The following is a 27,668-nucleotide window of genomic DNA, read 5'->3' as shown; positions in this document are numbered from 1 at the left end:
TAATTCCTTCCTTAATCCTTCCACTTGGCTAGGTTCAAAGGGTAGGGCTGTAACTGGACCCACTTACACTGTCTGTCCCCTCCCCTCTTGAAGAGGATGTTTTTTATGACCCCTCATCCTTGCTCTGGCATTAATATGTAGCAGAACCTTGTCCTCCCAGAATAGCGGTCTAACCACAGGGGCTCCTTATCACCCCATCAAAGCAGCCTGGCTAATCCACCTAACTCTGAACAATCAGAACAGCTTACTTGAAGACTGAATTTTGGCTTACAGACAAGAAAGTCTTAGAACGTCTTGTCTGTACATTTTAGGAGAAATTCTACAATACCATATTGTTGGTTTATCAATACCATTCTAGGATGTCCTTAAATGGTATTTTAGGATTATCCTAGCGGAAATTATTAGTTATTAACATCTTGCCATTTTAAACTATGTGGCTGGGGATTTGCAATGGGGAAAATGAACTGGGCAATTTCTACAACACCAGGGCTAATGAACCATTTTATAAGAACCCTGCCTATATCTACCGGACTCCCATCCCATGGAACACCTAGAGGTAACTTTAGGGGTTCTGAAAATGTAAATTAGTGTAGATCCTCTCTCCAAAGTGCACCTAGCACCAAAGTTGATTTTGGGAAGCACTTCGCTGCAATGTGGAGAGTAAGGGGTGCAATTTTACTAACCCTAGGGCATCATTTTATAAGGATCTTCCTTATAAGTACCGGAGACGCCTCTTCCCTTGCCCCCCCCCCCCCCCACCACCACTGGGACATCTAGGACAGGCCCTGGGGGTACCTAATAAGCCAAAATATTGTAGTTTATTCATTCTAAGAGCCCCAAACACCAAAGTCGAGTTGTGTTACAATTTGCATTTTAAAAGCAGTCCTGCAACACAGCTGTTTTTAAACTGACCTCACTTTAGCAGTGCATACATGCAAGTGCAGAAAGGCTGCTAGCCTCTAAACTGCTTTGCTCTCTTATATACTAGGGACTTAAAAGTAGTTTAAATCCCCCTACCCTATTATGTACTAGGGCCTTACAGGAGATGTCATGCCAATCGTAGGGGTACCCTAACCCATAGTGTACCTTCGTGTATGAAGATATTTTCACTGTACTCAAAGTGTCTTCTCAGCATAGCACTGGCCCTGGGCCTGGTTAGGCCTATCCCAGGATTAGTGAGATTCAGTCACCATAAGTACCAGCCAGCAAAAAGTTGGGGCTGTCCAACGCACAGGATAACTTTGCAACAATAGGCTTTTGAGAGGCAGACTTCGTTGATACTTAAGCTCTAGAAGCTTGTGAATTACAAGGAGTTCATTACAGGTTAGATGCAGGAAAGGGAGAGAAGACAAGAACGTTGGACCAAGCCTAAAGGACTAGTAACTTACCTTGATAACATCTTATCTGGTATCTGGCCGCAGATTCCTTTCCTTTGAATTTCCCAGGCGTCAGACTGGATCCGGAAGATTTTCCTTCGAGCAATACCTCTCCAAGCCGGTAGGTGGAATTGGTAGCTCCGTGTGACGTAATCCGTACTGGAAGTGACTTCCACGATACCTATACAGGATCTATCTTGGCGTGCTGATGTCAGTTACTTTTCACTGCTTTCCATGCCATTAATGCGGTGCCATGAAGAGTACTGACATTGGTATGTTCTTAACCGCATCCGCGCTAGCGGAATTCTGCTCCTGCGCTGAGATATTCAAAAGCGCATGTTACGTGACGAGCTGGGCTCGTCATCAGCGTGCGAGGAGGCTACGCCATGACGAGCCCAGCTCGTCATGAGCGTGGAAGGGGTTAAGAAACTAGGGCCCTGAAAGGGAACAGTCCTAATCAAAGAAACATGTCTGCAGCGAGGGGAGGATGAGTAGGTGGGCAAGAAATCTGCAAATAGATCATGTCTCTACCAGATAAGGTGTTACCGAAGGTAAGTAACTTGTCCATCTGATAGAGACATCTAGCGGCAGACTCCCTACCTTTGAATAAATACCCAAGCAATGCCATCCCAGGAGGAGGGCCTGCAGACAAGTTTACAATAGAAATCCTCCAGGAAAGAGCAGCCAAAATGGCAGTGCCTATGGAATCGAGTATCTAGGCAGTAAGGTTTGGTGAACGTGTGCAGGGATGCCCACGTTGCTGCCTGACAGATGTCCAGGACTGGGACTTCACATTGCAATACAGTGGTAGCAGCCTTAGAGCTGGTGGAATGAGCCCTTATGCCTTCAGAAGGCTTCTTGGCCTGAGCATAGGAAATTGTTATGCCCAGGATGACCCATTGGAGATGGTCCTTGTCTGCCCTGCACTACCTTTCTCCCTTCTAACGTACCCCATGAAGAGTTGGTTGTCCACCTGCAACTCGTGTGTGGTCAAGGTGATACGACAACGCTCTTTTTAGGTTCAGGAAGTGGAGTCACTCCCTTTCTTTAGAGGAATGCGGAGGAGTGTAGAAAGTGGGAAAGGTGACAAGATTGCCCAACATGAAATGGAGTTACCACTTTCAGAATGATAGAGGCCCTAGTGCGAAGCACCAACATGGATGGGAATATTTTGAGTAAGGAAGAGGGGGGTGAACGATAAACCCAGTAGCTAACTCAACCTCCTGGCAGAAGTAATTGCCACAAAGAAGACTGTTTTGACGGTGAGCAGCTGGAGGGGACAATAATGCATGGGTTTGAAAGGAGCGCACATTAGGAAAGTGCGAACCAAATTAAGGTCTCACTGAAGCATAATGAAAGGGGCAAGTTGGAACAAACTTACACAGCCTTTCAAAATCTATGTAAAATGGGTGATCTAAAAATGAAGGGTTGGTCTGGAAGCTTTTAGAAGGACGACAATGAAAGGGAGCGTGTGAGTGGGAGTCCGGTGTTGATAGTGAACCCCATCAAATGCAGGAGGTTTGCCATATTGTGGAGGTGGGAGATGACCACCTGGGGTGAGCCTGCCTTCAGCAGCCAGACGTCGAGATAGTGGAAGACTGGCACACCTGGATCTGCACAGATGAGCTGCAATGACCACCATTACTTTAGTGAACACCGAGGGGTACTGGTAAGGCCAAAGCGGAGCACGGTGAACTGAAATGCTTGTGGCCTACCGTAAACTACAGGTAGCTGCGATGGGCGGACGGGCAGGCAGGCAGGACGGGAATGTAGAAATAGGCGTCCTGAAAGTCCAACGCTACCATCCAGTCTCCTGGGTCCAGGGCAGACAGGCCCTGAGCAAGTGTAAGAATTAAGAATTTTTCCATTTTGAGGAAATAGTTGAGGGCTTGCAGTTCTATAATGTCCTTTTTTGGGACAAAGTAGCAGGAATAGCAATCACAGCCTACTTCTGGCTCCAGAACCATCTCTATGGATCCCCCGGTCAAGAGAGCCATGACTTTATCTCAGGGTAAAATGAACTGACCCTTCATCAGCTGGTTGTAGGATGCAGGCATGGAGAGAGAGGTGGTCTCAAAGGGGACGGAGTAGCCCCCCTCGGATTATCTGGAGGACCCACCTGTCCGATGTGAAAGTCTACCAATGGTGGAGATAATGGCTGATTCTGCCACCAACTGGATGCTTATTGTCTGGAATGGCAAGACTAGGAGGGTTTGGAGGCTGAAGCTGCCGGGGGTGGTAGTCTGACCCACCCTTTGGCCGCCTGACCTAAGTGAAGGGGAATGAACCTTGAGACGTAGATGCCTGGACCACCAAGCTCTCTGGGGTAGGATGGGCGGTGAGGCAATTTGGGTCTCACGAAGCAGGGTGGTGGCAGTGGGCAATCGTCTTATTCACAGGAACCCTGTGATGAGCTTGGACCAGGTTCCCAGTAGGACATCCATGAGGGCTTCATTAAACAAGAGTCAGGGTTCCGACGAAGAAACTCTCGGCTGTAGTACGTACGTCAAGATGTTAGACTTGATCGTCATTGCAGGAAGCTGAAGGCAAAGGACCTCATTCGCCCTTTGCACCAACATAGCATAAGACGCTTCCCTCTCCTTAGCCACGGTAACGGGGATAAAGCATGCTAGTATCTGGAGAAGTATCCAGTCCACTGGCCTCACCCATTTCCTCAGACCAATTATTTTCCTCCTCAGGCTGGTTTTGTAAAAGGGTCCAGTGACCATTCCCCAAAGTTCTCCCACTCCTATCCCTTCAGAATAAGGCTCAGTAAATGACCTAGGAACTGTAGGTCCAAAAGCGCGGGGTAAGGCATCAGGCAACGCGATGCCATCTCCGGGTCGTCGGGAATCAGAATGAGGCGGACGTAGCCAGGAGCATCGGTGGCAAAAAAGTTCACAGTGGCATGACCAACACCGGTCTGGATCCGCAAGGGGCATCCGTGCCAGGGGTGCCAGTGCGGAATCAGATTGAGCAGCCACTGACTCCTCAGGACCCGAAGGCCGGAGGGGGCACACCGCCCAAAAAAGAGGCGCAAGGCTTCATAAAATTCTCTTGGGTGAGCTCCAGCTTCCGGAAAAAATCGGAATGTTGAAAGCAATGCCAGAAGGACCTGGAATAAAAGGGCCAGATACATACACATGTACAACAGTGTAGCATACTGTACACCTGTTGTGCAGTCAAGCTGAGACTTGAAACATTCAAAATGTATGCATCACATAAATGGATGTGGACAGCTATATATAATAGTGACATTATAAAACTGAAATGTAGGCGCAGCTTTACTTATTGTAAAACATTTTTTACAAAAACTAAAACATCTAACTGGCAGCTATGGTCAGCTCTTCCCCATTACATATAAATTCCACGTGCACATAAACAAAAAGTTTCTGTATATGGTCAAGCAGCATAGGACAGCAGCAACCTATAAGCCAGCAGACATCGCAATAAACAGTCCTGAGCCCTTCATCTACATAAATTCAAAATTAACTGCCAATTAAAGACATCATTTAATATGCACTCTCTTGTGTTGTGATTTTGATGTATATCATTTTCTTGCTGAAGATGTGCTTTTTTCAATATTCCATTCATGCACAAACACAAATGACTGGGAAAAAATTATTTTACCGGAGAACAGCTCCATAAAAATACAAATGCCCATAGAAAAATATGGTTTACCTTAAACGAATACTCCAACCGTACAAGAAAAGGAAAATTCACTGCTTGCAATATTCTTTTTTCATTCAGCGTGTGTTCTATTTGTTTCAGTTTTACAACCTACAAAGACAGGAAGACGTGCTTAAAGTGACTCGCTCAACATCAACCACAAACATGTCACAGAAAGAACTAGAAGAACAATTTTAAAATATACACTACGTATTTTTGGGCACACCAAGCCTTTAAAGAGGACATTTCAAAGACGACAGACAGATTTCCTCACACGTGGCAAATGTTGCATATATACCAGGGTACAGTAGATGTTACATAGAGAGCAACATTCCATGCACAATCCCTACAATTATATGCATTCTTGAAGTACAAAACCCCTTTAATCCTCTTTCATCCAGTGACACAGACTTGTGAAACAGAAATTGCACAACGTTGTAATGCATAGTGGAAGGAGGGAAACTATCATGTGGAGATGAATAGTTACTCACCTCTGGCAATTTTCTATTTGGTGCATACCATATCTAGGTTCAGATTCCTCACCTTAAGAATATCCCTAGACACCTCACTAAACCTGAAGAATTTTCTCAGCAATGCTACCCCCACAATGAGAGTTGACACCACAGTGAAATATTTTATGATCTTTTTTAATTGTAGAACAAGTCCTCCCTGGGGTGCCCAAAGACCTTTGTCCTGTCCTTGCTCAGGCAAGCGTAAAGAGCTCAAAAACAATTGTGATAAGATTTTGGAGTTACAAAACACAGTGTTACAGGGGATTGGTTGATGATCAACACAAGGTCGATGCAAGAACTATATAAACAAGCATTGGAAATGCAATAGGTCTCGCATTAGAAAAGTTGGAGCTATTGGTCTTGTAAATGACAAATATTTTATTTATGTGTTGGTTTTTAAAATAGCTAAATTGATAGCTTTGCCATTTACAATGCCAATAGTTATAACTTTTCCGAATGTGACACCTATAGCATTTGTAATGCAACATGTTTTGTATTTACGTGACTTAGATGGCAGCTCTGGTCGTTAGGCCACATCTGCGGTTTACCTGAGACCTAAAGAGAAAGAAAACGAGGGTCGTCCACACTGTGCGAACCCTCCTGGCTTGGACCGGAGTCCCTCACCTGCTCCTTGTTCCTGGGAGGAGGGGCCTGGCAGGAAGCCGAGGGATTAACCACTGATTGGAGGCAGGGAGGGGGGAACCAATGAATATTTTCACACCAAACAAATTCCGCGCTCCATGTGTCCCCTCTCGACCTCCGAGGATCTCAGGTGACAGCAAACTGTGAAACTAAAGTAACGCCCCTCCCCAGATGCCTGTTGCACCTAGGAACTGTTTGACGAGACACTGGCACTTTTAATTGAAAAAAATATTGCGTCCCGGCATCTTGAAAGGGGAGCCGGGTGTGTTCAAAATCAAGCACCGAGAGGAGCCGATGAGTGACGGGCCAGAACAATAGTGAACCGGGCTGGTATGGAGCGCATGGGGTGGCCTGGGCTGCCTGGGTGGACACAGACCAGCAACAGTTCTGAGAACAGGGTTCGTGTGAACGCTAGTTTGTAGGGATGGAGGAAAAGGTAAGCAGAAAAGGTACAGCGACCACAAGTTCACGCTGCATGACGTTAAACGTAAAACTTCAAGTACCAGAATTCAACATGCTGAGTGGCAACCCAGGGCAGCTGTACATCACACATGAGGCGGAGTGGGGCCTCTTGGCCTCTAAACTCGTGTTGATCCAGGTGGGAACTCGGTTTACATTGCCAAATGTATCTAAAACACAGTGCACGTTCTGATTTTCAAGCCAGGGCGCATCTTAGTGTGGCCAAGATGTGATCATGCAAACAGGTGTGCGCCTAACAGGCATTACTTCCGGGTGTGAAATCCACTCCGGCGGTACTCTTCGGCCTCATTCTTCTTAAAATTTGACATGGTTCCCAACAGGCTTTGCGCCATGGGCCGCTAGTCCGTCCTGTTTTTTTCCGATCGATAGAGCTCTGAATTCTGGGACTTGTTTGCTCGTTTCTCCTCAGTGTGTGTGTGTGTAGGGGGTGCTCTATGTTCCCGCGTGTAGGCAGCTGATTGCTAAAAGAAACTAAGCAGAACTGTATGCAAAAACAATAGTGGCGCAAGAGCCGCACATTCCGCTGGGCTGCGTGAGGGCTCAATGAAAAAGCTTCTTAAACACAATGTTATGGGTCATCCTTTTGGGTGTGAGTAAAAGTGCACACCTTTTATTCTGGCCAGGACCCAGCTTTTTAAAAAGGCGTCAATACACGTATTTTTTTGCTCTTTGAGAAGCCACAATTTGAGCGCTACTCCAATCGATCAATTGCGTTTGTAATAATTAATAAGCTAAAATAAAGAAAATACTTCGGAAAGCGAAATATAAATTCCACCTAATTGCACTACCAGCTAGCTGAACAAGACGGAGGGCATTGCTGTGGGGAGGGGGGAGAAGAAATGCGACACGGCCGCAGCAGGGGGTCGGAGCTGGGAGAGCAGCGATGAAGCAGGGGCCTTTGAAGTGAAGCTAAGCTTCACTTCAAAGGAGTGGGAGGAGTGCTGCTGGGGAACAGAGGGCGATTTGATGATGTGCATGCGCATTTTAGGTCAATGCGCTTGCGCATTGACCTAAAAGCGCACGGGCACAGCGTCAAATCGCCAGTCTAGGTAAACCTTGTTTAAGCCCCTATAGTCTTGCTCAATGCGCATGCGCATTGAGAGGCGAGACCTAAAAACTAGAAAACACACTTTGAAACCATCAGAAATGTCCAGGATCACAGAAGCTGAGTGGAATACTTGGATTCACATAATACACTTTTTATTCACCACGAAGTGCACTGGTAGAGTTATGCTGCAAATACTAAACAATTAAAAAATATTAACTTTTACTGAAGAGTGCCAATTTCATAGGTGAGAGAACAAATGTATAAACTACATGCTATACAGATTAAGAGATGCACTCACATATATGTTCAAAGAGAGGGTGTACACACCATATACTGAAATCTTTTCACATTTTCACCAATTTTGATATACCAGCATAAAGACATTAAGATGACCTGAGATGTGAAAAGGGCATCACTTTATATTAAAACTTATCTTGCAATAAAATGTTCACTAGGTTACACTGCAAAAGATCACATTTCAGTGCTCTTGTATTAAAAAAAACGATGTTACACGTTTTGAAGAAACTAGAGCACCAAATTAAACATTCCACTACACCAAACGCAAAGGCCGACCTTCTGTTTATCCAGTATCTTCATTGCATAAAACTGGTCTGCACCTTTATGTTTCACAAGCATCACTCTGCCGAAAGAACCCGTCCCTAGGGTCTTTTGTCGTTCAAAATCATCTAGGCTTGCAGTATTCTAAAGGAAGACAAAATTGTTTTAGACACGGATTTGACATTTTACATTCAGAAGGTGAAAAACAATATGAAAAGCAAACAAAATACATAACAAAATGCATTTACTCCTTAACTTGAAGATCCATTTCTGTAACTAGGGTTTACCGATGAGCAGCTGGTATGTTAAAACCAACTAGGATAATCCTCTTTGATTTACGGACATTCCAAAAAGGTGTTTTAGATCATTATGTTTGCCTACAGATTAAAAACTGATGCAATCACCCCAGTTGATGCCTGAATACCAAAAAAAGGAGTTTAAATACTCGATAGGAGATACATTTTTGGTTAAATTCTTATCATTAGAAGACACAGTGTAGGCCTGTTCTCTCTACAAACCGCTTTAAATTCAACTGATAGCCAAAGGTCGGGTGCTAAATTACTCTGCCTAGAACTGCATGTCACATATCTAATGAAGATTACTTACGCCCATGGACCAAATAAAAATATTGCGTTTGGCAGGTGCACTGCACACCAACCCATGTTCTAAACACTATATGGGTTGATAGCCTGTGAGAAGCCCTTACAGATAATTTCAAGTTTACATTGGCCAGAGGCCCCTCATGTGATGTTAACACCATCACTGACCTAACAAGCATTTGCAATGCAATTGGTCTCGCATTACTGATAGTTTGAGGGATTGGCGTTGCAAATAATAATGCAAGGCCAATAGCTCATACTTTCAGTAAAGCGAGACCTAGTGCATTGCAAATGCTTGCAAAGTGAGCCAAGAACCAGCATTGTATGTCTCAGTGCAGTACCACATGCTGCTCACAGAGGTCCCTAGGGAGCAAGGCACCAGCACTGCATGTCTAGGTGATGTACCGCAATCTGCTCCTAGAGGTTCCTAGTGAGCAAGGCACCAGCACTGCATGTCTTGGTGCAGTACCTCAAGCTACTCCTCCAAGAGAGCAGGGTACCAGCACTGCATGTCGCGGTGCAGTACCGGAAGCTGCTCCTAGAGGTCCCTAGTGAGCAAGGCACCAACACTGCATGTCTACAAAGTTGGAGTTATTGGCATTTTAAATGGCAATTTTTTTACCTAGCCATGGTGCAGGGTTCAGTACCATATGTGGCCAAAAGAGGACCTCTTTTGGTCACATATGGTACTGCACTCTGCAAAAGATATGGTAAATCCACCCTAAATGCACTGTATGCAAGACCGTACTAAGAGTACATTCAAATAGCTATGTTCATATATACATTCAGTAGCTTTGAAATGTGACATAATAATTATTACATTAATTTCGGACTTGGTTTCACTCTGTGTGGAGCAGTTAAAGCGAAATTTATAGACTGTCTCACATAAATGTGAGATGTTCTAGCGAGTGAAGTAACCCTTGCCAGCCTAGCTTAGGACCAAGTGTGTGTCCTGTTTGAAGTCTTTTAAGAAAATAGTGCCTTGAGGCTGTAAATAAAACCTAGTGAGTAACACCAGATGTAACAGGGGGTGTCCTCATGGGAGGTTACAAGAAGAGACAAGGCAGTACTAAGGAGGGAGTACTAAGCCTATTGACCAGTGAAAAGCCACCATTTACAAAGGACAGGGACAGGAGCAAATTAAAAAGATGGGTTGAAAGTGGGCAGAGCTTTATGCCAATATCCTGAATACATCCACTCGGATTAGATATGTTCGGTATGTTTATTTATACCATGAATTCAACCATCAATTCAGAAAATTCTGTACATTTCATGTCAGACAAAGAACACCAAATAATTAACTCAAATTTTGAAACATACAAAAAGAAAAAATCACAAGTACATCTACTGTACACAACAAAGCATGACATTAATTTTAGAAAAATTCACAAAAAGTCAAAAAATGAGAACTTCTTTTACAGTAATAAACAAAGTCACAAATGAAAGGGGATATCACGATACATCAATTGATGTATCGTGATATCCCCTTTCATTTGTGACTTTGTTTATTACTGTAAAAGAAGTTCTCATTTTTTGACTTTTTGTGAATTTTTCTAAAATTAATGTCATGCTTTGTTGTGTACAGTAGATGTACTTGTGATTTTTTCTTTTTGTATGTTTCAAAATTTGAGTTAATTATTTGGTGTTCTTTGTCTGACATGAAATGTACAGAATTTTCTGAATTGATGGTTGAATTCATGGTATAAATAAACATACCGAACATATCTAATCCGAGTGGATGTATTCAGGATATTGGCATAAAGCTCTGCCCACTTTCAACCCATCTTTTTAATTTGCTCCTGTCCCTGTCCTTTGTAAATGGTGGCTTTTCACTGGTCAATAGGCTTAGTACTCCCTACTCCCTTAGTACTCCCTATAGTCAATTGATGTATCGTGATATCCCCTTTCATTTGTGACTTTGTTTATTACTGTAAAAGAAGTTCTCATTTTTTGACTTTTTGTGAATTTTTCTAAAATTAATGTCATGCTTTGTTGTGTACAGTAGATGTACTTGTGATTTTTTCTTTTTGTATGTTTCAAAATTTGAGTTAATTATTTGGTGTTCTTTGTCTGACATGAAATGTACAGAATTTTCTGAATTGATGGTTGAATTCATGGTATAAATAAACATACCGAACATATCTAATCCGAGTGGATGTGTTGCTCATAAGTAAGAGCCTTTTTGAAATATAAGTGGGAGGCACTTTCTTTTCTCAACCACTATAGCTAAGGTCCAGCCTCTCCACTTGCTAAGGACCTAACTCCTTCACTCTAACAATATCCTGAATACAGCATGTCTCGAAGAGACCGCGCAAGCACTGCCTAGGCAACACATTAAAACCACACTATACCTCATGCAATGCACAGGGTTGGGCCAACACCCTCCCTGGCAGCAAAGGTAAACATTGACATCTCATCACACTGAATGACTACTATCCGGTAAAAGTTACAAAATATCAAAAAGACCAAGGAGGAAGCCTTAGGCCTGCATTACAAGTGTCTAGTGTTTCTTGGATTTTTTGTACTATATGTTTGCACAGGAATCACAATTACTACTGATGCCAGGTTTAGTATGAAGTCTGCACCCATGTATTAAATTGGACAGATAAAACCTGCAGAAATTTAAGAGGGAGAAAAGCTCAGCTGATACTCACACATGTATATCTCGTGCAGAAAGGACACAAATCTACATGTTATTTCCGATTAGAATGGGAAATGTGTGTAACTGAAGAGAAGTATCACACCAGTAAGACTGCAAACCCCGGGATATCAGATTTTACCATTTGTGATAGTAATCATATAACCTTTAGGGGCACTCCTAATCAAAGTCTTAGGCAACAAAAGGGCTAATGGCTTAACTGACGATTGAACAATTCAGGACTAAACAAAGAACTCACATGCTCATTAGTCAATTACACTTGGCTCCTTTCAATCAAAGTTTGTAGAAATCAAATCACCAAGTGAACGATCCCAAAAATGCAAAAAGATGCAAGAGGGGCAATCGCATGCACCCTAGTTCACCAACATTGGTGAAAAACTACAGCAACTTTAAAGAGAGCGTAATGGGGTGAATCGTGCTGGGATGAGAGGGAGTGTGCTCCCCCGCCCTTGTGTTTGAAAGGTTCCCTTGAGCAAATGAGCTGATGCTTGGGTGAGATGCACCTCTGTGCCTGTGGAGTGGTACTGTCACATGTGAAAACTTGGGCAGCATTTTAGCAACTGACTTTTCTCTGCTCTATACTACTTCTGCTCTCTATTTATGAAAGGTTAAACCCAGAGATATAGGTCTAGATCTAACAGTACTACCTGCACCAACTTTGTTGAAAAACTATAGTAACTTTGAAGTAAACGTACTGTATTTATCGGAATGCAATGGGGTGTACTGTGCTGGGATGAGAGGTAGTGTGCTCCCTCCCCCTTGTTTTAAAGGTGGCGGAGGGGTTTGACGTGCCCCTGGCATCACTAGACGCTCACAAGGCATTTTACACTATTGAGTGGCCCTTCTTGTTTGCCATTTTGATGAAGATAGGGTTCGGGTTGAAATTTATAAATTGGATCTCCTTCGTCTATAAAGGCCCAGAGCCCAGCTAAAAGTCAATGGGATTGTTTCCTGGGACACTCCCATCCAGAGAGGCACTAGGCAGGATAGCCCCTTATCTCTGATGCTCTGTGCATTGGAAATAGAGGTTCTGGGGGGATTGGTGAGCGTGGATGCACAGGTGTTGGGGTGGAGATGAGTATCCTGTGAAGAACGCATATCTCTTTATGCCAATGGTATACTGTTGTATGTGTCGAACCCAGAGGTCTCCTTGAGGAGACTGGGTGAAATTTCCTGGTGTATAGAGGATTTTCTGGGCCGACAATAAATTGGGATAAATCTCTGATATTCCCTATGGGCATTTGGATACATGAGGGTGAGCTGGGATTGTGGCCATCTCTGGAGGACCAATTGCACTATGAATACAACGTAGCCTCTTTACTAAACACTGGGTGGCATTGCAACTTTCTCTTCTTGGTAAAGCAGACCTCTTTATATTGATTGCATTGCCTCGCTTTACCTACATACTGCAAAACAGCCCATAGACTGTCCAGGCAACCTTCTTTCTGACGGTGGAAAGATTGGTCCATACCCTGCTGTGAGGAAATGGCCCAATCCAAATAGCGATGGCTACCCTCCAAAGACGGGCCTATGAGGGGGGCATAGCATTAACCAATGTTCATAGATAATATGAGGCCGCTAAGGTTAGTGTAATAAATGATTGGGCATATGCTCCATTTGGCGACTCAGATTTTCAGATGGACTGGGTTAGTATGGGACAGAAGGGATACCTCTTTATATTGTATGGGGGCAAGTTAGGTGCGGATGCCCCACCAGCCACAGTGAGTGATATCCACGTTAATAAGTTTATGAGGAATCTAGGTTAGGATAAGAAATATACCCCAATTCCTATCAAGGGAGTACAAGCTGGCGACAACACAGTCTTTTAAATATCTCCACTTGAGACATGGCCTACATGCGATGATCTCTCCTGATGAGGAGACCAAAGAGGACTTCCCATTGGAGAAGAGGCTGCTGGACGGCATTATGACTATGAAGACCATCTCCCATGCCTATTCTACTCTAATGAACAACTTACAGGGTGAACTTGGTAATCTTGATACCCGATGGCATGCAGATATAGGAGAATTGGATGATGACGACTGCCAGGACATGCTGTAACTCCCTAGGGAGGTGACCTTCAAGGCAACCTCATGCCTCATCCAACTCAAGATTTTGCATAGACTGGATTATTACAGAGCTCTGCTGCATAAAATAGCAAGAGCAAGGGACAAAAGATGCCTGCAAAACCACGGTCTAAGAAGGACTTTATTGCACATGTTATGGAGCGGTCCCACCCCAAGTGTATTTTGGGAAGCAGTGGTGGATAAGATGAAGGACGCTATGGTTATTACAATTGAGGCACAGCCCTCTGTTATTGTTGGGTATATAGAGGGAGTCTGAGGCAAAGTCACATTTTTTGATTAACTTGGGGTTTCTACTGGAAAAGAGATCACCCAGAAATTGGGTAGGCAGATGTGCCCGACACTCCAAGAGTTGACAATGGTAATGGAAGTGTGAAGACTGAAAGAAAAATGGTGTATGAGGGGAGAGGCTGTCTCAAGAAATATAAAACTGTGTCTGGTGGGGGAAGCCCATCCAAGACAAAAAGTAGGCACTGGAATCAACCCATCATACCTGTGAGGTGGGGTATGCTAAAAGAATCTGAAAGGCTTTAAGATTTGGTAGGGAACCCTAGAACTTGGACCGAGTAGGCCATTGGGAAAAATACTGAAGTGGGGATCGCCTTATGTGCTGTACAGGAGGGTAGGTAGGGTGGGGTGGGTGAAGGCGTGGCAAAATGAATACTGGTTGTGTACACGACCATCGCCTAGTTCACCATGTTTGGTTTTTTCTTTGTCATGATTGTTTTGTATGTTTTGACAACTTTCAACAACTATAAAAATTTTAAAAAAACAGGGCTAAGACAGGAACAGAGAAAACCAATTAAGGGAGAGTGAGAGACAAGATTTCAAAATAAAAATGTAACACACAAGGACAGCAGGCATTTACAGGACTGATTGCGTACACATAACACTCCAGCAGAAGGAAAAAAATACACCAGAAGACACAAAGGAGTTATTGTAAGTTAAGAGACATTAAGGAGGCTCTCAATATGTTTTGGCTCTGCATTTATTAGGCTACAGAACAAGATTCAGAAACTTGCAATATCAGCATAACATGCAGGATTATCTAAAAGTAAAATATCTTGCTGTGCCGTATTGTACTTACAATTAGAGCTTAGATGAATCACTGGACAACCAATTAATATTTTCTACATTTTGTGAATGCTGACATATTCAAACATAAATCCAAAGAAATCAACAAACAGCAGTTCAGTAATACTAAATATTAGGAAACTGAATTCACCTGAGGAGGACTTTCCCATTTTCTTAAAAAATCTTCTTTGGCTTTGGCTAAGAATTCTTTCACTGAAAAAAGGAAATAATTTACACATGAGCATTTTCAGCAGACACAGATGGTCAGATTCTTAAACAGCTTCAGTAACAGAGAATAGCTTATTATAAATAAATATCAAGAAAGAACATTAAGGTCCATATTGCTCTTCTAAAACGAGGTGTCTACAACAGGCAGATTGACTCCATAATTTCTTATGACATAATTGCAAAAATCCCAGCAATCAAATATACTGAGCAGGCACACAGAGTGAGGTGTATCACAAGATGCACACATAAAATAGATTTCAGATTCAAATAGTTTTCAATATTAGATCAATTCTTTTCTGAACCTATCATCTTGCCATGTGGGTTCCTCAGGCCTACTCCCTGAGCCCGACCATTTAATCTATGTCACCACACTGGCTAAGCTTATAAAGGTCTTTTGGGTTTCAGGCTTTCTCGTATTCAGATGACACACAAATCATTTTACCAATTACCAAAGATATGGAGACTGATGCTGCCAAGTGACCACTGGTACAAAATGCAGCAGCAAGATTCATTCTCGATATTCCCAAATACAAATCCATCTCTGTAAGGATATCTAAGCTCCACTGGCTATCTGAGAACAAACGCATGGTCTTTAAAGCTCTATGTATTGTTTACAAGGCATTGCGGAATACTGGACCCAGAGGTCTTAAAACCATGTTTTAATGGTACTCTCCCTCCAGATGTCTCTAGTCCTCAAGCCATAACCGGGTTGCTGTCACAGTCTCCAAATTTTGAAAGGCAAGATGGGGAGGTAGAGTGCTCTCGGCGGCAGCAGCCAGGCATTGTAACTCTATTCACCGCTGAGGGGCATAACAGATCCTAATGGGGCCCCCTGAAAACTACATGGAGGGGGCCCCCCACTCAGAGCTGACAGAGCTATGAAGTGCCATGAAAGAGCATGTGAAAACTAAATGCACAGGCTTAGAAATGCAGTTTTTTGTCAGTCCTTCCCTACTCACTAAAAGTAGTCTAGAAATTCTCATTAGTTAAGAGTTCACTAACCATTATGTTATGTTTTTAATCCTGAGTTTTAATCGCCTGATTTTGCTTTTCTCTAGACCAAGGACTTAACAAATGATATCTATTAGTATTGATGTCAAACAAGTGACTCTGACTCTTACATCTTTTAGACCTCATCGTCTTATGTTGCATTTCCTTTATGCTGATTGTTCACACTTGTATGATTTATTGTCTTTGAGTAACATGTGTGTCATGTAAAGCACCCTGTCACCCTAAATGATAAGAAGCGCCTGTTGCCCTTGATGAAATCACAGGTAGTGACATCATATGGCTTTTGACTCAGAATTTTCAGAGGAGATCATGTCACATTACCTTAACTCAGGTGACATCACAATTAGTGACATTACTGAAGTTCCGTAATTGCTATATGATTATATAGCAACGCAACACATACACATCTATTTTAGATAAAACGTATATTAGGGTGGTGCATGATCTTTGAAAGTTTAAGAGCATAATACTAGCCCTGAATTGTCGTGACCGAGTGAAGCAAGTATGCCAAACCTCCCTAAGAGGGTTTGGGGGGCTGCTCCTGAGACCATTTTGAAAACATTTGGGTCAAATAGTGCACTTTAAAGGAAACTTTCACATAATGTTGCAAAGCCAATGGATCCGAACACCCCCCTGGAGTTGACATCATTTTTTCAAAATGTGCTATGGGTGCTCCCAGGTATAAAAAAAAATATCTCCATTGTGCCAGAATTTTGTCATGGGTGCCCTCCTAGGCCAAAAATTACAAACAATAGACCAGAGACAGAATTCTTGCTATTAATGCCATCCCTATACCATGAGTGACACTTATGTCAACAATTACCTCAGTATGTCAGGGCCAGCATTTTGTCGTGGTTCCCCCTTTCATGCACCCCTGTTGCCCTTACTTATGACAATAATTACCTCCAATGTAACAGTGCGAGCATTTTGACACAGATGCTCCCATGCCAACAATGTCCTCAAGTATGCAAGCTACAGACTTTTTCCCTCCGTGCCCTATATGCCACCAATGACTTCTCATATGCCAGTAGCAGTATTTTATCATTAAGTCAAGAACTACTTTCAGAACCAATTACCTCTATCATGTCATTACCAACATTATATTGTTATGCCATCAACTACCTCCAGTATGCCACTACTTTGTCACAGATGCCTGCCATGCTAAGAACTGCCTCCAGTATGCCAGTGCCAGTATTTTGCCGTGGGTGTCTCCATCGACAGTTACCTTCAGTATGCCATGGCAAACAGCAGACTCACACGCATATTACCATAATTTCAATCATGCTCATTTACATCCACTTACTCACTTATTCATTATGACCAAATTGTACTTACTCATTCATTGTCACTCACTATCTTGCACACACTCTTATGCGTACTTCCTAACTCTCACTCCCTTTCACTTTTCACTGGCTATGACTCCCATATTCACAGTCTCTCAAATTTCACTTCTCTGTATGACTGAGGCATACTTTCACTGAGACATTCAAAATCGTTTTTTTCACACCCACTCACATTGTTTTTCTCCCTCATTCTCACTCACATTGATTCTCACACTCTCTAGCACTCACTCAATCATTTTCTCACTTGCAGCCACTCTTACTCAGCCTTTTTTCAGTCTGACTCACTCATACACACTGGCACTCACACATTGTCAGACACTACCTGTCATTGACAATTACAGCCTGCCTCTGCTAGCTTGTGTATTACCTGTCTGGTTGGTGAGTGACAAGGGCTGTGGGGAAACAGGGTGAGTCAGCAGGGCTGGATAGGCACATCTACACATAGATGGTGGGAGGAGTAGCACCTGGGTCTGAATAGGGCAGGACTCACCTTCCACAATGATGGCTCTACCCCCTGTGGTGCGTCTGAGGATCCTGGCCCACACTGACAAAGGAAGAAGGTGCACACTGGCAGAATGCACCCAGAACTGGTTTGAACTAGGTACAGGCCCCTCTGCCTTCAGAAGACAAAGGATTTGCTGGTATAAATATTGGGGCCCAGACCCCAGAGATTTAGATTACTTCTGAACTAAGGAACCTGCCAGGAAGAAGGACCAGGAAAGCTGAAGGAGGTGTACTGCCCCTATGCTGCGTGTTGAGGGGTTGGCCTGCAGTGGTTGCTTCTGTCTTGGGTAGGGAAAGGACTGGACTGTGCTTACATCATCCTGCTGTTAGAATTTTCTCCAAGGGCTTGAAGTAGAGCTTGCCTACTGTTGGAAGTCTCAGGGATAGAAAAGGCTCCAGAGATCCCGCTGGAATCAAGGAACCTGCCAAGAAGAAGAGCTGGAATAGCTGCCGGGAGGAGTACTGCCCCTTTGCTGTGTGGTTGCTTTGGTGAGTTGGCCTGCAGCTGCTGCTTCTGCCTTGGGCAGTGGAAGGAATGCACTGAACTTTCTCTACTTGTGCTGAGTATCTCCAAGGGCCTGGAACCGAGCTGGCTTCCTGTTAAGAAGTCTCAGGGACTGCAAAGACTTAACCAACCTCTGGGTACCGCTCCTGGACCCGCAGTTCCAGTTGCCCACAGAGAAGAGGGAACTGCGACCGACTGTCAGCCAACTCCACCGCTGGCTTTGTGTCCTGAAGGCAAAGTAGGCTGCACCGACTCGCCCTGCACCACACGCCTCGGTCCCACCAACCCTGTCTGCACGATAGTAACCTAGCCGCATCGAGAGGCACCGCAACCTGCACAGTCTCGCTTCACTTCGCTGATCTGGTCTCACCGACTCGATCGCCGCTGGCTCGACACCTGTGACTCCCTCGTCACGTACAGATGTCCTGCTCGGCCTGCACAGATTCCCGCCAACCGGCTCTGTCGCTGCAGTGCAACTTGCCAGCACCGCAATGGAGCACCGTCTCACCCTGCAGCCCCTGCCTTGGTCTCACCGACGCCATCTGGACTATCGTAACCAAGCCGCTGCTCGCACTGCATCTAGGGACACCGCACCGCTGCCTCTTTGTATCGCAACTGCGACGGATGCCAAGACCGACTCGCACCTCCGTGTGAGCCGCACTAAGAAAGGTACTGTAAACGAGTCTGTCCCACTGTTGCTGGCCCGTACCGATGCGGTCAGCTAGAACTGTGAGACTCTGTTGTTTTCAGCATCGCGGTCGACTCTGACCCAGTGACCAACTCATATGAACTGTGTTTTCAACATAATTTTGCCATTTAAAAGACATCTGGCGAAACAACTATTTTTAAAGTACTGTATTGTGGATTTTTATCGTATTAGGTCTTGTTAAGGTATATAAATATATTGGATATTTTTATAGACTGGTGTGGTGTCCTTTTGTAGTGCTTACATTGCATTACTGTTGGTTATGTGCAAATGCTTTACACACTGCCTCTAAGATAAGCCTGACCGCTCGTGCCAAGCTACCAAGGGGGTGAGCAGGGGTTATTTTAGGAGTGTAACTCCCTTATCCTGACTAGGGTGGTGGTTTCTGCCTGGCTTTGGTGCAAACCTCAGCCAACCAGAAATCCCATTTCTAACACTCAGCCAGTGGTCTGGATACCTCCCTTGAAATGAACAAGGGTGTTTCCTTTGGGGGCTTAGCCTCCTAAATTAACCTCCTTCCACACAATACTAAAGAAAGTTGAGGAGGTGCCAAGCTTCTAAAATTGTCACTTCCCTCTGTGGTCATCAAGACTTGGAGCTCCTCCGACTTGCAACCCAGACCTCAGAGCCCTTGCTCCCATTTAATGATGCCCTATTGAAACCAATCCTGGCAGGGTGGGAGGTGATAGCTTCAATACAAGCAGTAAAAAGTCTAGTGATAAGGCACTATCTTCCTACACCAGGTGATCCACTCTTTCTGCCTGTTCACCCTTCCCCAGAGAGTCTAGTACTTCAGGTTCCTTAATATCTTCAGTGCAGGTGTTGGGTACTTTTTCGACAACACCATCAGTGGCGGCTATCGCAACATGAAGGTGGGGACTGCGGATGGCAGGTGGGTGCTGGGGGGGCGGGGGGAGGGGGGGTGGGGAATAGTAATTTTAAACAAGCATTGGAAATGCAATAGGTCTCGCACCATTAGAGTTAGTGTTTTTAGAATGGTTTATGGTTTTTTTTTGTAAATGTTTAGCATGTTTGTTTCCTGTAGCCAATGCTAAAGAATTACAAATAAAAAAAGCCATAAACATCTCTAAAAGCTCTAACTGAAATGGTCTGAGACCTATTGCACTGTGTGAGGGTGAGGGGTTGAGGGTGAGTGAGGGTGAGGGTGAGGGTGGGTGAGTGAGGGTGAGGGGTTGAGGGTGAGTGAGAGTGAGGGTGAGTAAGGGTGAGTGAGGGTGGGTGAGGGTGAGTGAGGGTGAGTGAGTGGTTGAGGGTGAGGTGTTGAGGGTGAGTGAGGGTGAGGGTGAGTGAGGTGTTGAGGGTGAGTGAGGTGTTGAGGGTGGGTGAGGGTGAGCTAGGGTGAGGGGTTGAGGGTGAGTGAGGGTGAGGGGGAGTAGTTGAGGCTGAGTGAGGGTGAGTGAGAGTGAGGGTGAGTGAGGGGTTGAGGGTGAAGGTTTGAGGGTGAGGGTGAGGGGTTGAGGGTGGGTGAGGGTGAGGGGTTGAGGGTGAGTGAGGGTGAGGGGTTGAGGGTGAGTGAGGGTGAGTGTGGGTGAGGGTGGGTGAGGGTGAGTGAGGGTGAGTGAGGGTGAGGAGTTGAGGGTGAGTGAGGGTGAGGGGTTGAGGGTGAGTGAGGGTGAGTGAGGGTGAGGCTGAGGGGTTGAGGGTGAGTGAGGGTGAGTGAGTGAGAGGTTGAGGGTGAAGGGTTGAGGGTGAGGGTGAGGGGTTGAGGGTGAGTGAGGGTGGAGGGTGAGGGGGTGAGGGTGGGGGGGTGAGGGGGTGAGGGTGGGGGGGTGAGGGGGTGAGGGTGGGGAGGTGAGGGGGTGAGGGTGTGAGGGTGAGAGTGAGGGGGTGAGGGTTAGGGGGTGATTGTTAGGGGGTGTGAGCGTTAGGGGGTGTGAGTGTTAGGCGGTGTGCGGGTTAGGGGGTGTGAGGGTGAGTGTGAGTGAGGGGGTGTGAGGCTTCGGGTGTGTGACGTTGCGTGAGTGTGAGTGTGTGTGAGGGTGTGTGAGGGTGTGAGAGGTGTTGGTACGCAGAGGGTGTGTGACGGTGGGTGAGGGTGAGGGTGTGTGAGGGTGAGTGTGAGTCATTGTGAGGTGTTGAGGGTGAGTGAGAGTGAGGGTGAGTGAGGGGTTGAGGGTGAGTGAGGGTGAGTGAGGGTGAGGCGTTGAGGGTGAGTGAGGGTGTGGTGGTGAGGATGAGTGAGAGTGAGAGAGGGGTTGAGGGTGAGGGGTTTAGGGTGAGTGAGGGTGAGGGTGAGTGAGGGGTTGAGGTTGAGTGAGGGTGAGGGTGAGTGAGGGTGAGGGTGAGTGAGGGTGAGTGAGGTGTTGAGGTTGAGTGAGGGTGAGTTAGGGTGAGGGGTTGAGGGTGAGTGAGGGTGAGGGGTTGAGGGTGAAATAGGATGAGTGAGGGTGAGTGAGGGGTTGAGGGTGAGTGAGGGTGAGGGGTTGAGGGTGAGGGGTTGAGGGTGAGTGAGGGTGAGGGTGAGTGAGGGTGAGGGTGAGTGAGGGTGAGGGTGAGTGAGGGTGAGTGAGTGTGAGTGAGGGTGAGGGTAAGTGAGGGTGGGTGAGGGTGAGGGGTTGAGGGTGGTGAGGGTGAGGGTGAGTAAAGGATTAATTTGATTGCAAAAGGTATGGACCATTAAAGAATTAAGATCTAAGGTGGAACAAATAATACTCAAATAAAAAAATAAAAAAATACCCTGTGCAAGCGTGCTACCTGTCTGTGAGGGTATACTTGTACCAGTATTGTCAGTGTGGCAAATCATCTATGTGCGAGGGAAGCTTGCACTTTGCCACCAATGCATTGCCGGTTCTTTGCGTGAGGGGATACTTATACCAGTATCGTCAGTGTGGTAAAACATATATGTGCGAGGGAAGCTTGCACTTTGCCACCAGTGCTGTATCTGTTCTTTGTGTGAGGGTATACTTGTGCCAGTGTGGGCACTGTGGAAACATATTTATGTGCGAGCGAAGCTTGCACTCCTGTCACCAGTGCTGTGTCTGTTCTTTGTATGAGGGTATATTTGTACCAGTATCGTCAGTGTGGTAAAACATATATGTGCGAGGGAAGCTTACACTTTGCCACCAGTGCTGTATCTGTTCTTTGTGTGAGGGTATACTTGTGCCAGTGTGGTCACTGTGGTAAAATATTTATGTGCGAGCGAAGCTTGCACTCCTCCCACCAGTAGTGTCTGTTCTTTGTATGAGGGTATGCTTGTACCAATGTGGTAAGCCATCTATGTGTGTGGAAAACTGGCGCTGCTGCCACCAGTGCTGTGTCTGTTCTTTGTGCGAAGGTACTTGAAACTACTGTCATTCTTGTTAATGTTCGCTGTGCTATGGAAGTCTGCACTCATTCCAGTTCTCTGTCTGTTTTGTGTGAGAGAATATGTGTGTCGCTGCTGTCAGCACTGTAACTGATTAGTGTGTGAAAAAAACGTGCACTTTTCATACCAGTGCTGTATCTGTTCCTTGCGTGATGGTACTTGCACAAGAGGGGACATGGTTGTAAACTGTCTCTGTGTGAGGAAAACGTGCACTCCTGCCACCAGTGCTGTTTCTGTTCGTTGTGTGAGGGTACTTGAAACACTGCTGTATTTCTTGTGAATGTTCACAGTGCAATAAAAGTGTGCACTCTTTCCATATCTGTTTTGTGTGAGAGGATATGTGTACCACGGTTGTCAGCACTGTAACTGAGTTGTGTGTGAAGGAAGCTTGCACTTTCCCTACCAGTGCTGTATCTGTTCTTTGAGTACGTCTCCTGCCACCAGAGGTGTCTGCTCTTCGTACTGAGGGTTTTGAGATGCTATCAGTATTGTAAATGATCCCTATGAGGTGCACATTTTCCCTCAGTCGATAGTGCTGTCAGTATTGTAACTGATCTGTGAGGGATGTTTGTGATCGCTTTTGCACACGCTGCCTTAGCGAAGGTAAATAAAACAATTGTTCACTTTTCAAAAGCTAAAACTATTGGCTCTGTCTGCGTGTGCATTACATACAATAGCCTTTTAAATTGCTTTAATGGCGTTGCTCAAATTGCCTGGGTGCGAAGTGCAGAAACCCAGGAATTCGAGAAGTGCGTCATACATGACATGGAGCCACTAGGGACATATGCAGATATAGGATATGGTTCTAACATTGGAAGCGGGTGCTGTTTTGTGCTTGTATAAATGTTGACCCGGTTCAGCTCTTCGCATCACGTTACAGAACTGGAACACAGAAAGAGCCGAGTCCGAGTTACTGAATATAAAAATAAAGAAACAGGCCGTGGCAATGTGTTTTTCAAGCCCTGGTGCCGGGACAAGCCCAGGCGTGTCCGTGGGTGCGAAGTCTTGTGACGTCTTCAGCGCGGGAATCCCCGAGCGGGGAAGAATGAATGACAGATAAGGAATGCCCGGGGAGATCCAAAACAAACAGGCCCCGTGTACCTTGCATAGCGGACAAAAAATAGCATTTTCGGGATTCTTTCTATTCAAGTTGCAGACAGACGGTCGGTGTTTATGCAGCCAACACCGGGGCAGGCTGGGGGCTGGGAGAGGCAGTAGCTATGGAGGCCCAAAAGAAAGCCGTGGAGTGGAGAGCGGGCGGGCAGAGAGAGTGAGGGGGCGGAGCGGGGGTGTGGGAGGAGTGCGGGAACAGACGGGAGGGGAGGAGAGTAGGAGGAGGAGTAGGGGGGTGTGGGAGGAGTGCGGGAACAGACGGGAGGGGAGGAGAGTAGGAGGAGGAGTAGGGGAGGCACGGCCTAGCGGCCGTGCAATCAAGAAGTGAGGGGGCGGGAGAGTAGGCATGGCAGGCGGCTGGGGCCATGTGCACGCGCTTTTAAGCTCAATGCGCATGCGCATTGAGCTTAAAAGTCACGGGCACTGCAAGGAATCTCCACGATTCCTTGCAAGTTGGATAAAGAGTCGATGAGCCCCCATAGTCTCGCTTGCTCGATGCGCATGCGCATCGACAGGCGAGACCTAAAAACTTGCATTTCGCTGCTGCCTCAGATGGCCACCTCAGTGCTCTCCTGAGCTCTCTGGGACGGCAGAGGCTGCCCAGCCAATCCAGATGTTGCTCTCATGCTATGACAGCAGCGCCAGGATTGTTCTGAGAGGCCTGCTCCGCTGCTCGGACACTGCATTGTAGCCTGCGGCTTTTCAATTCAATTTCAAAGCTTTATTCGACATCAGTCATAAAAGCATTTCCACCCTAACGCTATACAATAAATACTAATCTACATACACAAGGTTAAGACAAGAATTAAACAGTTACATGTCGAATACAATAAGCTTTTAAACATTATTAAGAACAACATTAGTCTTTACTCACAGATAAAAACTTTTGAAATTTAAACATCAATACATCACTGTATTTTTCCTAGTAAAGTACGTGTTCGAATTGCCCAAGCCCAGGACAAGAACTTTGCAACAGCAATTACGGACAATGGAGAACAATCAGTCTCCAGAATTCTAAGTGCTTGCTTGCTAAATGATTACGCGTCCCCATATTGAGGCAGACAGGTCTTATCCATTTATGCCGAGGATTTGTATATAAAGGGCAACAAAACAATATATGGGAGACATGCTCAGCTTTGTCTTTACCATGGTAACCGTGCTCATCCCAAGATATAGACCATTTCTTTTTAAACACATTTACAGGGAGAGATCCAACTCTAAATTGGAAATACAGTTTCCTGTCGTGAGGCTTCTCAATCAGGTCCCAATATGCTTCGCACAGAGGAGACATTTTTAAGTCCAGGAAGCGTCTCGACATCGAACAATTAGTCCCATTGGCAAAAGTTCTAAAATTCACCATCTCCCAATACATCTGTTTTAGATTGGCCTTTGAGGGGAAACAAGACACATCAGGATTACCCCATAGGTGGTCTAGTTTTAGCTCTGACAATAACCCTCGTAGTTCTTTCAACCAAACAATTTTATGAAAATGGTCAAATGAATCAACATCTGTCAACGCTGTGGCATAATGAGCTAACTCCGGGGTCACCATTAGCCGTCTCCAATATAGCAATGGGCGCAACCTTGCTAGGTCCGCAATATTTTTCCTACCGAGGTCTAATTTTAAAGGAACAGTAGGCGTACTTTGTGGCACCCCTACCAGTCCCCTAAGGAACTTGTTTTCTGCTGTGGACAAATTTGCTAGGCTACTAAATCCCCAAAGCTCTGAACTGTATAAGCTAGCACTGATGACTTTCATTTGGTAGATCTCGAGCACACAATTTACCGGTTTAGTTAGAGAAGCTCTATGTTTTGATAGTAGTGCTCCTACTATTTGACTAAACTTTAGTACTGCAGTATCTATGTGTGTGTTCCATTTCATGTTCCCCTGGAGTGTTATTCCTAGGTAGGTAAAAGCATCTACCCGCTCAAGGGGAGTGCCTTTATACGTAATTGTCCCTTTAAACAATGTCCGGCAGTTCATGCACATGAACTTTGTCTTGCTAGTGTTTAATTCTAAACCTTGCAAGTCACAAAACTCCCCAAATGCGGTTAACGCCTTTTGGAGACCGCTTGGTGTGCGTGATAATATAAGCGTGTCGTCCGCAAACATAAGGACGGGGACACGCGAGCCAGCTATTATTGGGGCATCAGAGGGGGACATTTTCAGAAAGTCTACTATGCCATTTATGTATATCGAGAACAATGTTGGCGCTAACACGAAACCTTGCCTCACCCCGCGCTCTACCGGGAAGGGCTCAGTTACTTCACCCTGTGACCCCCATCTAATTTTGGCATAGTTGTTTTCATGCAATCGTACGATGATGGTGAGAAGTTCCTGGCTTATCCCTGCATCGGCCAGGACTTTCCAAAGCTTGTCTCTGGGGACCAAGTCAAAAGCTGACTTTAGGTCCACAAAGACAGCATATAGAGGACCATTTTTTAGGGTGACATTCCTCCAGTACAAGGCAATAAAATAAAAAACCTGGTCAATAGAGCTTGTCAAGGGACGGAACCCTGCTTGGTATGGAGACAAGATATTATTTTCATCAATCCATGCTTGGAGCTTGTTCTGAACCATGCGCCCCATCAGTTTCTGGGCAGAATCAATAAGACTGATGGGTCTATAGTTGCAGTGAAGGGATTTATCCCCTTTTTTAATCACGGGGATAATTTCCGCTCCTTTCCAAGACAGAGGAACTTCACCACCCATTGCCAGTGCATTGGCAAGCCAAGAAAAATATTTACACCATGCATTCCTATCACTTAAGTAAACATCTGCCGGTATACCGTCCATGCCTGGCGCTCTTCCCCCCGATACACAGTCGAGGGCAAGGCTTACATCATCTTAATTGAATGCATTGTACTTATAATAAACAGTTGGTGGCAGGACAACACAAGCTAGCGACTGATTACGAGCATATTGCGGTTTAAAAAATTCTATCCATTCATTAACGGCAACATGGTTTTGAGGAGGGGCAGCCAACCCTCCCCTATCCCACTTTACCTTGGACCAGAATAACTTCGAGTCTTTGGCCGCACATGCAGTTTTAAGCTCTCACCATAATTCCTCGTCCCACAGCTTCTTTGCCTGCTTTTGTGTACATCTATAGATGTCCCTAGCTTCTCTTACTGCAGCATCATTCCCCGATTGGAGTGCTCTACTAAGATTGTGACGTGCCTGTCTGCGGCTTTTCTCTAACCAGGCTGTGAACACACCTGGGTTGAAGAAATAGAAATGTGCAGGTCTGTTTTGCCAGCCTAGGATAGCCCGCCAAACTTACATCCGCACTTCTAAGTGCCCACCACATGCCTGTCAAGGATATGCAAGTCAGAGCCAGTCACAGAAAAATAAAATGATACTGTTTCTTTATAATTGTATTTTCGGTGCCTGACTCGGACAAGTAGGGAGACGCTCCTCAACCATTACAGACGAGTCCTCTCTGAACACCTTCATACAGGGAATTAAATATTTGTTGACTTGGCAATAAAATCTTTGAATGCCACTTGCCTCTTTGCATAGTATACTGATGCCCAGCTGGACATGGCCTCAACTCGCCCTGCCCCAAGGTACTGATATCATAGTGCATTTTTCAGAATTCATCAGAGACAGCCAGAATGTTTCGAACATCATCATTAGTCCGACCGTAACACTGCAGACTCATTGGTGCTTTGTGGTCCACCATCATGCTTGGCTTTGCACATCTGGGTTCTCAGCAGATGTGCCAAACACACTCATGAACGTATCCTTTGATGGCACCAGCCGATTTGACAAAAAAAGCAGACTCAGCTCTGGAGGGTTTTAAGGCTAGCAAGGCTGCTGCAGGATCTTTTAGGCCTCAAACACCCTCAACCTCAACACGATTACAGGCAATTTCATTGCTTAATGGATCTCCCGAGGATTTTGCATTTGTCCACACTAGTCAAACCAAAAACAAGTACATTAGTCCCAAAACCTATATGGAGGCAGAGCAAAGAGGTAAGAGCCACGAATCCCTTTATCAAGCCTCTTACTCATCCACCCTGCTACAAGGAAAGCTGGCCCTGTTTTTTTTGCTTCTGTCAGCACACAAGGAGACTGTGGGAGGCTGAGTGTCGTCCTTTCTACCTGACTGCTAAACAACTACTTTGGACCAGATAAGAGAAAGGGGACATACCCTACTCTTCCTTCAGGCTCTTCCTTCCCTGCCCCCACCCACTGTCCTTACCAAAAACCATTTTTGCATCTCTCA

At 45.3% G+C, this 27,668-nt stretch overlaps 1 protein-coding gene across 3 annotated transcripts in view; it reads right to left on the bottom strand.

Annotated features, from left to right (window-relative positions):
- The window catches only part of PRKACB (protein kinase cAMP-activated catalytic subunit beta), a 229,443-nt gene that overhangs the window by 82,565 nt on the left and 119,210 nt on the right, over window positions 1-27,668 (bottom strand). For all 3 annotated transcript variants that reach the window (XM_086954285.1, XM_086954284.1, XM_086954287.1), the window contains exons 2-4: window positions 14,853-14,914; window positions 8,301-8,429; window positions 5,058-5,156 (exon numbers count right to left, since the gene is read on the bottom strand). In XM_086954285.1, the coding sequence (XP_086810411.1) occupies window positions 5,058-5,156; window positions 8,301-8,429; window positions 14,853-14,914 (290 nt within the window). The remainder of the gene's footprint in view (window positions 1-5,057; window positions 5,157-8,300; window positions 8,430-14,852; window positions 14,915-27,668) is intronic.

Source organism: Lissotriton vulgaris, chromosome 1_1 (assembly GCF_964263255.1).
Source record: "Lissotriton vulgaris chromosome 1_1, aLisVul1.2, whole genome shotgun sequence".
Classification (NCBI taxonomy): Eukaryota; Metazoa; Chordata; class Amphibia; order Caudata; family Salamandridae; genus Lissotriton; species Lissotriton vulgaris.
Note: the sequence above shows the minus strand (reverse complement) of the source record. Positions and strands in the feature narration are given on the sequence as shown.